Here is a 15165-nt window from a genome sequence, read left to right on the forward strand (position 1 = left end):
CGACCTAGAAACAATATTTTCCAATTTGCAAACTTCAAGACCCGATGCCCAACAAGAGACCGGGCCCAAAATAGGGCCAGGGACCAGGGCGCTGGGCGCCATGGTCCTGGGGGACCAGGGCGCTGGGTGCCCTATTCCTAAAGGACCAGGGCACTGGGCGCCATGGTCCCACCTCCCGGGACAGCAGGGTGGAAGGAGGGATCAGACCAAGGTGCAAAAAGATGCAGTTTTTGGTGTCGTAAACATGTTTCGGGGTCTCCATTTAGGTTCAACGTTGCGCCGCCATTGTGAAGACCCAAATGCAGTTGAAATTGCAAGTGTCACAATTTTAGGACGCTACAGAAAGATATTACATAAAATGGGGGCCTACACATGCAAGAAGGCACACTACCTAGAGCACACTGCTCATCACAAAAGAGTCTCACTGAATACAAGCCTCTACTGAAATAAAACAGTAATAATGAACTCACAAAATGCATCTGCTATGCCAAAAAGTGTTCCGGTTGTTGTTTTTCTCTATACCAATTCATAAACCCTGAACACTTCTACTGGTATCTCCTTTCCTCCAATAATTATTTCCAAGCTATCTACGGATCATTGCATGATATAACTTTCGCATACAAATGGTCTACATACATATACTTCACATTACATAGTCTCCTATATACTTATTACAATCTTTCTCATTTATATCTATGATGACCTTAACAAACTAACCTATATACCCTTCACAAAAAATATGCCTTATGTCGGCTTGCAATGGATTACCAAAGATATACAATGTCGGACTTATACAATAATTACAAGATGATTTTATAAATAAAACTTCCTTCAGGTCCAAGCCTAATTTCGGCTTCACTAAAGTGCTAGATGTCGGTGTCAGTGTCTACTAGTGAATGCCTCCTAATGAATCTTGTTGCCAAGTTACCATGTTGTCATGTTGCCATCAATGACAACATATGAATCCAATGAGTGTCAATTGCCAACAGGGCATGATCCAAATAGTTCTCAATTAAACTGCCTCCATGTGACATTGGTCCTTATCAACCATAAAGAAAATGGTTAAATCTCATATTTCTCAATAATATCTTTAAGGATCCTCTCTTTGCTTTGAATTGTTTCTTAAAATAATTTGAAATATCCCCACAAAGAAGATTTATGTGCAACTGTATCATCCAAACCTTGCAAACCTTCCTTGATTTGAATGACCACTGATTTATCATAAGCCCATTGAATCTTCCCAATACCGGGGATTTCATTCAAGAAATATAGTTCTAAGAAAATAGCAAGGGAACCAAATTTGAATACATGTTTCTTGTCTTTCTTTATCTTCTTCAGATTGCTCAATAGCTCACTGAGAAGTACTACACAAAGATCATACCTTTTGTCCTGCTTAAGCATTTGATAAGTTGTAAATATGGCAGTGTCAGATACAAATTTTTTCCTACTGGATTGGTACACCTTGTATCCCATCACCATCAAGGAAAATCTTACATAATTCTCTATGATATCATTGATTGTCATTGACTGGTTTTCATATTGGGACCCAGTAACAACTATCACTGTGGTGTTCTGAACTTTTCTCAAACCGGGGATCTCACCAGTTGCATTCAAATAGGTAACTGCTTGAATGACTTTCTTCATGAATTTGTGAGTGTTGGCATATTGGCATAACTGATAGAGATAATGATGTACCAGTAAAGGATGATGTTTATATGATGGTATATTGATGGACTATTGGTGATGATATAATTATGGTATGATGCTTTATGATCAATTATCTATGTTGTCATTGATGACAACCATGTTTGTTATATCATCTAAGTTATCTAGTTTATCTAAGCCTAACCGGTAATGGAATGTTTGCTAAGTTGATAGTGAACCAATAAGCATGGACAATGAAGGCAATGATTGTGGTAGAGATTCATGATGAGTTAGGTGTTACAGTTTGGAATATATGCTTATGACATTATAATGAGTCAATGAAAAGTACTGCAGCATGTTTGGAGAACTGAAAGTCATGTTTGTAATTCACTATTGTATATTAGTTGCAGGGTTTGAGAACCAATAACAAGATCTTTAACTAGTGATGTTTTATGGTTTGGCAGTAAATCTTATCATGTTCATTACTTAGTGATGATGTGTCAGAAACTGTGTGTGATGATAAGATTACATCTAAGCACGTACAAGGAGAAAATTTCTTGGGAAACAATAAAGTGCTTAGTAGAATGTGATAAGGGTTTGACAATTTATCAGATCGATGCGAGGTGATGTGTTATGAGCATTCAACAACCGTAATTGTCTTGAAATTTGTTGTAATGATCTGTATGATAATCTGTAATGATTTGTAATGATCTGATATGATCTATGATGTAAATTCAATATATTTTGAATGTTGTTAGGATTATGTAACCAACCTAATTGAAAAATGTATTTAGGTCAAGTTTGAGAAGGTTTAGTGTGTCAATGATCAGAGAAGGAGAGTGTCTTGAACTAGATTGAGATATCTGCATGTGTGAAGCAGATTGGAGCTAAAATGGATCTGTACTAGCAACAGATAGTGCATTGATCAGATCATTTATCTGTTGTTTCCTAATAGTTGCAACAACATTAAAATCCCTTTTCTGGGTAGGTCCTAATAGGCCTGATCTTGTAAATCCCTTCACCGGGTGGCTCATGAACTTGGAATTAAATCCTTTAGCAAGGTTACTCATAACAGGGTAGAGCTCCTAACATAGATGAGGTTAAAATCACTTCACTGGGTGACTCCTAATAAGGTCTTCTCTTAACTAGGCATTATTGTAAAGCTCCTAACCAGGCTAGGCCTTTAATAGGGCGCATTCCAAAAGAGTGCAAATTTTGTGGGTACCAATTCCCATTGTGGTTTCCACGTGAAAAATATTTGTGTTCATACGGTGGTTGATTTTTTTGTGTGGATTTTATATCATTACATTGCTTACATGTTGATGAACACATGAATGAGTAGTTTGGTAAATCCGCTTTAAGTGATTGATTGAGTAGTTATCGGTATTGGTTATGAACTATTTTTGAGAAGTTTTTTCAGATTGATGAAAGATTTAAGTCTATTGTTATCACTGATTCTCCCTGCTCCCTGTCTTAGTAATAACCAGATCCTCACAATAACAATTGGTATCAGAGCATTAGGTTCTCTTTATGCAGAAGCTTAACCGCTTGAGGTAAAGATCTGAGAAGATGAAGAAGAAGGAGAGTCCCAAATTTACTAAGGACAACTACATAATATGGAGTGATAGAATGAAGATTTACATCAAAGGTATCAGTGCTCAGTTTTGGCAGCTTGTTATTACTAAGTATGTACCTCCTACCGGTCCTCTAATAGCAGATCAGCTTAAGAAGCAGCATGAAAGCATTCAAGCATTGGAAGCCATTGTAAGTTCACTTTCTGATACTAAACATATTAATGTCCATGTTTAGAAACTACTTTTGAAGTTTGGGAGAAGTTAGAATTAATATATGGTGGTGATAAGCATGTGAAAAAGGCTAAAGAAGAAAGCCTTAGAGGAAAGTTTGATGATATGAGAATGATGGAAGGAGAAAATATCACTCAGTATGGACAGAGGATAAAAGAACTTGTCAGTGGAATCAAAAGTGCTGGTGGTACTATTGAAGAAGATGTTGTGGTGAGTAAAATGCTTAAACACCTATTGTCTTCCTATGCCATTAGAGTTTTTTCTATTCAAGAGTTGAGGTTAGTCAGTAATTATAAGGTTACTATTGATTCTTTGATTGTTAAGCGCATTGCTTTTGAGTTGAATAGTTTTGATAACACTGTACCTAAGATAAAATCTTCTTTCAAAGAATTTGTATCTAGTGTACCAATGAGGAAAGGAAAATATGTTTGTCATAGTCATGAATGCAGGTCAAGTCATCATGGTGGTAGTAAAGCTGATATGAATTATGAAGACAATCTGATGGAATTTGAAGCTCTATTAGCAAAAAGACTTCATATAGGCACTAGTAAGTACAAAGGCAAGCTTCCTCTTAAGTGTTTTTCTTGTAACAAGATAGGACATATAGCTGCAAACTGTCCTAATGGTGATCAAAAGGAAAAGTTTAGAAAATATAAGGAAAAAGGAAAGAAATAGTGTTATGTTGTAGTGGATGAAGGTGCTAGTGATGAGGAATCTGAGGATGAAGACACTGAGGAGATTGTTTTCATTGTTGTTAAGTAAGATCTATCTGATACGAAGGCTTTAGTATCTCACATTGACAACAGTGATGAATGGATTATTGATAGTGGTTGCTCACACCACATGACTGGTGATAAGAAAAAGTTTATTTCTCTTGAAGAATTTGATAGTGGTGTAGTAAAATTTGGGAACAATTCACCTTGTATGGTAAAAGGTAAAGGTTTTATCTCTTTGAATGGTAAAAGTAATGTTGATGATGTATATCAAGTTAAAGGTTTGAAACATAACTTGTTGAGTGTTGGTCAGTTGAATGACAAAGGTTATCATCTTGAGTTTAAGAATGGAGTGTGCAGGATCTTAGGATGCGGAGGAGAACTAATTTCTCTGGTAAACAAACTAAAGGTAACTTATTCCATCTGAATGCTAGTGTAAATAGTTGTTTGGTTGCTAAGGTTGAAGATAGTTGCTTATGGCATAGAAGGTTTTGTCATGTGAATTTTGATAATGTGGTTAAGGTCAACAAGTCAAATATGGTGAGAGGTATGCCACAACTTGTTATACTAGACAATGTGATGTGTAAAGAATGTCAGTTGGGTAAGATGACTACTTCCTTTTTTAAGAGTAAATCTTTTTCTTCTGAGCATATTCTAGATTTGGTGCACACTGACTTATGTGGTCCTATGAGGACTAGAAGTCTTTATGTTGACAAGTATTTCATATTATTAACTGATGATTTTTATAGAATGATGTGGGTTACTTTTCTAAAGGAAAAGTCAGAATCTTTTAGCAAGTTCAAGGCATTCAAGGCCTTAGTAGAAAAGGAAACCGATAAGAACCTTAAGTGCCTAAAATCTACCTGGGGTGGAGAGTTTACGAGATATTACAATGAAAATGGAATAAAGAGGCAGTTATTTGCTCAAAGGACACCTCAACAAAATGGAATTGCAAAAAGGAGAAACATAACCATTATTGAAGCAACAAGGACTATGCTGATATAGGGAGATGTACCTTAGATGATTTGGAGAGAGGTAGTAAGCACTGCAATATACACATTGAACTAGGTACTGGTGAAGAAAGGTAATGACAAGACACCCTATGAGTTATGGTATGGTAAAACTCTTAATATTAGTTACTTCAAAGTTTTTGGCAGCAGGTGTTTTATAAAGAGAGATGATTATATTGGTAATTTTGACCCTAAAAGTGATGAAAGAGCATTTCTTGGCTACTCTACTAAGAGAAAACTTTCAAGTGTTTTAACAAAAGGAAAAAGAAGATTGTAGAGAGTGTGAATGTAAAAGTTGATGATTTCTCTGATAAACCTGATGATACCAGGAAATTTGATCCAAAAGATGATGAACAAAAACTTATGATTATTGAATCAGAAGTATAGAAAGATGTTGAGTAGAACAGTGCAGATGAAGATGCTCAACCAGTACGAAGATGAAAAACAAGAAGAGGTTATTGCACTGAAATAGGTTATACCTAGGTATGTAAGGTTAAATCATTTTAAAGAGCAGATAATAGGTGACAAGAATGTTGGACTGCAGACTAGAAGAAAAATTAGAGAAAGCTCTTTTCCAATTTCTACAGTTGAACTGAAGACAGTGAGAGAAGCTCTTCAGGATGATGAGTGGATAAAGACAATGAATGAAGAGCTAGATGAGATTGAGAAAAACAACACTTGGTCACTTGTTCCTAAACCTAATAAAAATGTGATTGGTACAAAGTGGGTATTTAGAAACAAGATGAATGAAGATGGTGAAGTTGTTAGAAACAAGGCAAGACTAGTTTGCAAATGGTATGCACAAGAAGAAGGTGAAGATTATGGAGAGACCTTTGCATCAGTTTCTAGGCTTGAAGGAGTTAGAATGCTACTTGCATTTGCAGCCTTTAAAGGATTTAAAGTTTTTTAAATGAATATAAAGTCAACATTTTTAAATGGTATTCTTGAAGAAGAGGTGTATATTGAGAAATCGAATGGGTTTGCATTGTCAGAAGATACAACTATGGTATGCAAACTATATAAAGAATTATACGGATTAAAGAAAGCACCAAGGGCATGGTTTGAAATACTTCATGCACATCTGATAAAGATATGATTTTAGAGAACCAGTGAGGACAACAATATTTATTTGAAGACTCAAGGAGACAAGAAGTTAATTGCATAAATATTTGTTGATGATATCATATTTGGAGGAAATGATGATATGTGTATGACTTTTGAAGAGGTGATGAAGGAAGAGTTTGATATGTCTCTGATAGGTGAGATAAAATTCTTCATTGGTTTGGAGGTCCAACAACTAAAAGGTGGAATTTTTATCAGTCAGTCCGAGTATGTGAAGGAAGTGTTAAAGACCTTTGAAATGGAAGACTGCAAACCAGTTGGAACACCTATGGTTACAGGTTGCAGATTGTCAAAACAAGATGATTCACCCTCAGTAGACGAGAAGGAATACAAATCTATGATTGGGAAACTTCATTATGTTGTTCATGTTGGCATTCTCCACTCTTATGAGAATAGTTGATGTTGTCATTGATGGCAACCATCTGGCAACCAACTGCAAGGTCACTAACAATTGGTTTCTACATGTGTGGCATCACAAACTTCATACACCAGTAGACATCAGCACCGACAGGCACTTCACCAACATTTAGATTACATCGGCAACAAGCATACCGGCACCCCAGCCGACATGGGATAAAGTTTTGTTTATATGAATTATTTTGTAATATAATTATCTTTTGTAAAGATGACTTGGTATATTGTAAAAGACTCATATATGTATGAGATCTTGTAGGTCCTTTTATGTAAGTAGATGAGAGAGATATAATGTGTGATGAGGCAATTTTTGTATAAGGTGACATAGTTGACAACGAAGGTTTTGGTTATTGACTAAGCTTAAACTGGTACTGAACCTGGCATGAGAGATGATATTTTGAGAAATACATTATATTGGATTTGATAATCCATTTTGTAGTCAGTGTGACTCTTTATTGAGCAGTAAGCTCTAGGCTGTTGGCCTTCTTGCATGTGTAGGCCCCTCATTGTAAGTAGTATTTATTCATTGGCTAGTTAGTAAATATTGTGGGTCACAAATCCCATCGAGGTTTTTCCCACACTGGGTTTCCTCGTTAAATATCTTGTGTTATGGTGTGTCTCTATGTTGTCTCTATTATTTTTGTTTATTGCAATAATTCTTATTTACTGGTACACTATTTTGGGATGAAAATTTATTAATAAGTTTAAATATTTTGTCAACTGGTCAGACATTGATTCACTCCCCCTCTCAGTATCTTTGGGACTGTCATTGAATCTAACAATTGGTATCAGAGCCTGGTCCTCTATTTTCAAAAGCCTAACAACTTGAGGAAGATTCTGACACCGGTACAGATGGAGAACTTAAGAAAATAGTTGGAAGGAGCCCTTGAAGATTTTGATGCAGAAAAATTGAAGAATATCAAACTTGAAGATGATCCAAGGATTGCACAGGAATTCATTAAAGGAATTAAGGAGAACTTTGCTATAGCACAAAATAAAAGAAAAGAACTTCATGAGAAGATGCAGAATGATGATGATGAAAAAGAAATTCTTAGAGACATTGCAAACAAGTTGAGACAAGAAAACAACAATATGAAGAATGAAATGCAAGATATGACTATGAGGTTATGTAAAGATATTGAAGACAAGAAGAAGAATGAAGAAGACTTGAATAGGAGACTTAATGTTGCTGGGAATGAAAATTTGAGACTTGGTCATGAAAATGATATGTTAAAGACAAACTTGATTCACATGCAACATGATAAAGCTGAGCTTATGAGACAAGTTGGAATTCTAGAAAATGAGTTATAAACACGAAGACAAATTTAAGAAAAGTTCAGAAGAACTTGATGACATGCTTAAAAAATAGAAACCTAATGGAGATACTAATGGACTTGGATTTGAACATGGAGAAAGTTCTGGTACTGCAAACAATCCAGATCAAAACAAACCGGTAAGACAACCTAATTCTTAAAAATTTAATGGCAAATGTTTCAATTGCAACAAATGTGGTCACAGAGAAAATCAGTGTAGATTTAGAAATAATCACAATATAAACTCACCCACTGGTCAATGTTCCAAATGCAACAAAGTTGGTTATAATTCAGAAAATTGCAGAATGAATGTGAAATGCTATGTTTGTGGAAGATTTGGACATTTATCTAATCAATGCAGATCACAAACTGGTCAAGGATATGGAAAGGCTATTCAGAAAAATAATGTAACTTGTTATGCTTGTAACAAGATTGGACACATTGCTAAATTTTGTAGAAGCAAGAATGCACCGGCAAACAACAAAGGATCTAGATTGAAAGGCAAAGAAAAGGTAGATGAAGTTAAGCAAGAATTTTCAAAACAATGGATTTAGAAGAGTGATCAGAGAACTAATGAAACTATATCTTCACCGGTAGATCAGAGTAATCCTCCATTGGCAAGAGATTCTTCATCTAACTAAGGAACAATCCTTAGGGGCTATTGCAGCAAGTTGAAGATCATGCATTCTACCCTCGGTTAATGGTGAGAAGATACATTTCTTCTTTACCAGCGAATGTGTTAAGTTTTCACTTAACTAGTGAGCATATAATGTTGTTTTAAAGAACTTTTTGGCTATAAAGCACCAGGAAACCCTCATTTCGAACTCACTAAGCATTCAAATGATCAGAGAGCACAAAATTGAGCAAGGCATTCTAAGGTGAAGCTGCGAAGTGATTTTCAAGCATTTAGAATTTTGATTTAGAGGTATTTATCTTTGAAATGGCTTCCTCATCTTCTATTCTAGAGTTTGTTTCGAACCCTACCATTGTGGAAAATGTTAAATTCCCTAGACCTGTATTAAAGATTATCCTCAAGATTGTGAAACAAGATGACTCTGTAGGAGCTTTTTCAAAAATCCCTAAGGGTGTAGCATTTGTAGAAGACCCTAGAATTTACATACATTGCAACATAGAAAACCTAGGGACTGAGGAGTTGAAGAAAATGTTTAATGAGGTCATTTTTGATGAAAATAGAGTAATCAAACCCGAACATAATATTGTGGAAAATATATGTTTTGTAGAGATTCTAAACATTCCTAAATTTCTTAAGGAAGTTGTCAGACTTGTATTGAGAAGAGTCCATGGAGAATTCATGTGGTTAGAATTAGTTTGCTAAATAACTAGGGAAGAAATTAAGGAAGCTACTGGTTTACCTTCAACTAGTAGTAGGCCTGATAAAACCAAGAAGATTCCTTACAAAGGAGTTATGGATTTAATCAAAGAAACATCTGATAACAGGTCACTTAGAGTAAATGATGTTAAGGACATAAATGTAAGATATGTGAGTATGGTACTAGGTTATAAAGCTACTCATGCAAATAGACTAAATTTTATTTCTAGCCTATGTATTCATAGTGCATACGAGATGGTACACAATAATGCTAAGATTGATGTGTGTGAATGGGTTAAGGATGAATTAATTGACAACATGAAGAAGATTAAGGGTGACAAGAAAGGTACTTTCCCTTTTGGAAACCTTCGGGTATGTCTGAAGCTGTACTTTTGCAAGGAGATACCCGACATAGGTCACAAGGATTTTGGTTATGACATTTCGGTAGGAAAATAGATACAAGACGCTTTCACTAGTATGGGCATAGACAATGTTAAGAACATTTCAGACTATTTCAAAACATTCCAATCTAAGATGAGAGGAAGAGAGAGACTACCACAAAGCATTGTTGATAAATACGACAAGGAAATCTGCTTTGTTATTAAGAAAGATGAAACTTGGATGGAAGCAGCAAGTCCTAGAACTATTTGGGTTATAGAGATGGGATATGAGGTAGACTTATCTATTTTGGAAACTTATGCTAAAGCTCTACTTGATGCACCAAGGGAGTCGTCTGAGGAATTCTTTGGAAATGTAGAAACCATAAAGAGTAAAGTATCTATGCAGAAAAGGACTAAGAGAAGAGAAAAAATAAGTAGAGATTCCTCCAAGAAGGTAAAGGACATCAAAGAAAATGTTATGAACATCAGTGGTATATCGGCAAGTGAACTTGAAGGACTACAACCTGAAGCACATGTTTCATCGGTTGTATCATTTTCTGGCACTGATAGTGGTAAGGCTACTGAGTTTAAAAGAGTAGAAAGGAAGATAAAACCCTCACTAGTACCCTCTCCTTCACCTAAGAAAACTAGGACACTAAGGAGGAAACAACAGGCAGTTAGGGAACTGAAAAAGAAACTTACACATAAAGAGAAATAGACACTGATTACCCCCGCATTGAATGATTTATTGAATGAGATAACAGAGGAAGGTAGTTTGTCTAATGTAAGAAAATGGTATAACACTTCAAATAATACTGACAGAAACACCATTGAGGAAAGCATTGTCTTACAGTTGGATATATAAAAGAAAGTTTTGATAGAAGTGATTGATGAGCTACCAAATGATATCTACATGAGACTAGAAGCAAAAAGGCTATTAGTGATGGAATTGGATAAGAAATTAAAAGTTGAAGCACTCTTGGTTGTTCATTTGGTAAACTTCAAGGAAGAAATTGATGAACTTATCTCTGAAGCTAATTGATTTGTATTTGTTAGTGGACACTGGCAAGTAAGCCTGATGGCTGGAAGGGTAAAAGAGATTGCAGAGGAGACTGCTGATAAATGGGATATATTCTTTGTAGAAAAGGAAAAGAAAGAGGAAAAGAGTAGACCTAAAAAAACATTCAAAGTATATCAGAAAGACAAGGACAAGGGTAAAGACAAAATTGGTGGTATTCCAAACATAAAGGTTATAGATAACCTTCCATCACCTCCTTTGAATACACCATCGGTACACTTAGAAGATCCACCAGCTACTGATACTAAAGGTATAACGCATGATAATACTAACCGAGTATGAGATACTCTTTACAATGAATGTGGATACTCAAGAGGTAAACATTGTCATGTATAAGGATAATTCAGAGGTTAAGGCAGACTGTGTTGATAATAGAAAAAATTCAAAGAAACCAGCACAAACTATTAACTCTCAGGAAAATGAGATATTGACTCAAATAGAGCAACCAACAGAGACTGGAAAACCCACAAAGAACAAAGGTACTAGTACAGGATCATTGGAATCTAGGAAATTGGCAGTAGAACTTTCAGAGAAACAATCAGAGGCAGAGGTTCATGTTGAGATTGAAAAACTGGCAGTTACAAAGACACTGAAACAATCTGAGAAACCATTAAAGGTTGAGATGCAAACATAGATAGATCCACCAGAGAAAAATAAAAGCAAAATAGATACATCTGATGAAAGTAAAGATGAGATACTGAAGGTGATTGGTCAAACATCTGTTGAGATGAAATCTACAGCTAAACTGAGTACATCTATAGGTGAATTCAGACCTACCAATATCACAGAGGTACTTTTGGATTATATAAAGAGGATAACTAATTGCAATGCATTGGCTTTTAAGGCAATTGATAACACTTTACCTATTCTTAAGATGATTGCACCAAATTGTAACATAGATCACATTAAGGATTCTTTAGGTAAATTGGACACATTGTCCAAATTCATTTATGATAATGTTATAACTATAGACAAGGTGAATGAGGATATCATAAAGGAGAGAGTTGAAAAAGAGAAAAACAAATTCTTTGAAAACACAATAAAGAAATCTACCGATCATGTGGATACACTTTTACCGGTACTAAATTCTACAATTTTGGAGTATAAGGAGATATACAGGGAAGCATGTAAACCTCACTGTTTGACTGAGGAAATTGATAATAAAATCAAGAAGACACAAAAATAAATTGATGACATTATGGATAATATTATAGGTTCATCCAGACTCATATCAGTTTTTGAACAGGAAATGGCAGTCTTTGAGAAGAAATTAGAAAAACTTGAGAAAGAGAAGGCAAGGATAAAGTCTAATTCCTGGGAAATAAAAGATAAACTTGGTTTGAGGATGGATAATTTGATTACTTAGAGAACTGAATTGTCTAAGGCAATAGTACAAGGAGAATGATCACCAGAGCAACAGATGTACTATCTCACCAGTATGATCCAACAGACTGAGGCAATTTTAGATGACAACAACAATTTTTTGCAGAGTCTGAATATGATTTTGGTGGACATTTTTCAGCTTGAGGCAGCATTTTTATGCTCTTTTGATGACATCCTTGTAAGGAAGTTAAGTAGCGGAAACAACTTCCTACACTAACCTTGAGAGGAGGGTAATGCAAAACTTTTTTAGATCATTACAATAGTTACAGAAAATAGAAATAGATATAATAGCATTCATACCACAACACAATGATTTACGTGGGGAAAACCCTTTCGGGAGAAAAACCCCACCCTCCAAAAGCAGCTCAATATTTTATTCAGCAATCAAAAATAGATTACAAAATACTTGCAGAGCAAGCTCTTCGCAGGAGTACCACTAATCAGAGATTCAGAGGCAACTCAATAGCCATAAGACTCTTACACCCAACCTCTATCTCACACACCTCATAAATAGGAGATACAATACAAGAAACCATCAAACGGTATTACAAAACCATGGGCTAAAACCACCCAATAAGGTGTAGCCGACCTTATCTCCCTTCTAGATGCCCTATGACATGTTAAAGCACACATCAACACGTGTCGCTCCCTTTTACAGCTCATTTATGTATCCGATACAAATTATTTTTCCTATTTCAGGAGTACAAACTTTCGGAGGCCATAACTTGAGAACCGGGTGTCCGATTGATGAACCGTTTGAAGCGCCGGAAAGCTTGCGAAGTGCTCTATCACCTCGTAACCCGCTTTGCCGGTTACGGCCACTTGTCAAGGCGTTTAGGAGCCTCTAAAGTCCCCAAAATTAAGTTTAAATATTTTATTGCACCCCTCCAAGATGAAAACTTTAATATCTTCAAAACTAGCTGTGACCTTGCAACGAAACTTTACCGGAATGCTTATCTAGCCAACCAGAAGCTTCAGGGAGAGTTTCGCACCATTTCGTGCTCAAATGAAAAACTTACTATAAATAGTAACCTCGCATAAATGCAAGGTTGAGACACCATTTTTCCCAACAAATCTCCCACTTGTCGAACACCTTGCATGAGCGGAAGGGAATGTCAACACAATGAATCAATTGCTAGGGGCCATAAGGCCCATAGACTCTGAACACCATCTGAACTTTTCTATGCTCACAGCCTTAGTTAAAGCATCTGCAACATTCATCAAAGTTTCCACCTTAACCAGCTTCACCCTACCATCTTCGACCATATCTCTAACAAAATGATACTGAATATCAATATGTTTGGTCCGGGCATGAAATGTCGGGTTCTTAGCTAGGCTAATTGCACTCTGACTGTCACAGTAAACTGTCACTGTACCTTGTTTTATTCCAATATCCGAACACAGTCTCTTAAGCCAAATGGCCTCTTTACAAGCATGAGTAGCTACCATATACTCCGCTTCAGTAGTGGATAAAGCAACCACAGCCTGTCGCTTACTCATCCAACTAATTGCACCACCAAACAAAGTAAACACATAAGCACTGGTGGATCTTCTGCTATCAACATCACCTGCCCAATCTGAATCCACATAACCATGGATATCAAGGGAAGTCATGTCTCCAACTAAATTACCATGATAACACAAAGAATACTCTGAAGTACCCTTCAAATATCTGAAGACTCTTTTGACTGCATCCCAATGAACTCTACCAGGATTAGACATATATCTAGAAAGTACTCCCACTGCTTGGGCAATGTCTGGTCTAGTACAGACCATAGCATACATCAAGCTTCCAACCGCACTTTGGTAAGGCACTCTGCTCATGTCTTCCATCTCCAATGGGGATGTAGGACAATCTGAAACAGATAGTTTCGTTCCAACTGTAAAAGGAACACTCAATGGTCTACAATTTTGCATGTTGAACCTCTGTAACACTGAATTCACATACTTACTCTGGCCTAGCCATAGCTTTCTGTTCACCCTATCTCTTCTAATTTCCATCCCAAGAATGTGCTTTGCTGCACCAAGATCTTTCATTTCAAATTTAGCAGCGAGCTGAGACTTCAGTTCTGAAATCATACCTTTCCCTTTACCAATGAATAACATATCATCAACATACAATGCAATGAATAAGAAAAAATCACCATCAGATTTATAATAAACACAGTGATCTGATTTAGAACGTTCAAATCCCAAACTCAACACATATGTATCAAATTTCTGGTACCACATCCTAGGACTTTGTTTGAGGCCATACAAAGATTTCTTCAATTTACAGACCAAATTACTTTTGCCTTTCACCACATAGTGCTCTGGCTGTGTCATATAAATATCTTCCTCCAAATCACCATGAAGGAAAGCAGTTTTCACATCCATTTGCTCAACCTCTAAATCATAAGCAGTAGCAATAGAAAGCAAAAATCTAATTGACGTCATTTTTGCAACAGGAGAAAATATCTCACCGTAATCAACACCCTCAACCTGAGAGTAGCCTTTTGCAACTAACCTTTCTTTATACTTTTCAATGCTTCCATCTGAACCAATCTTTTTCTTGAACACCCATTTACAACCAACAGGTTTTCGTCCTTCAGGCAATGGTACAAGATCCCATGTATCATTCTTTTTCAAAGCTGCCATTTCTTCTTCCATAGCAATCTTCCAGGATTCTGCATCATTCATACCTAATGCCTCTTCTATAGATTTCGGTTCATCCACACTAGTATTCAGAGCAAAAATACATCTCCAATCATCAGGTGAATACCTTTCAGGTGGTTGTCTATGTCTTGTAGACCTTCGAACAAGCTGAGTTGGAGGTTCTTCCTCCTCTTCTGAAGATTCAGAGCTAGACGAGCTCTCCTCAAATTCTTGCCTATCTAGGGGTCTCGATTCAACTCTTTCAGGTGTAGAAGGAAGTTGAATCACATCTTCTTTTTTAGTCTGTTCTGGCTGCAATGTAACAGAAGGAGACTTAAT

At 36.2% G+C, this 15165-nt stretch overlaps 1 protein-coding gene across 1 annotated transcript in view; it reads right to left on the reverse strand.

Annotated features, from left to right (window-relative positions):
• LOC131856978 (uncharacterized) overlaps positions 1 to 11020 on the reverse strand; it is a 138352-nt gene extending 127332 nt beyond the window's left edge. The window contains exon 1 of the mRNA XM_059208953.1: positions 10993 to 11020. Coding sequence (XP_059064936.1) covers positions 10993 to 11020 — 28 coding nt within the window. The remainder of the gene's footprint in view (positions 1 to 10992) is intronic.
• Between the last annotated feature and the right edge of the window lie 4145 nt (positions 11021 to 15165).

This window comes from Cryptomeria japonica, chromosome 7 (genome assembly GCF_030272615.1).
Source record: "Cryptomeria japonica chromosome 7, Sugi_1.0, whole genome shotgun sequence".
NCBI lineage: Eukaryota > Viridiplantae > Streptophyta > Pinopsida > Cupressales > Cupressaceae > Cryptomeria > Cryptomeria japonica.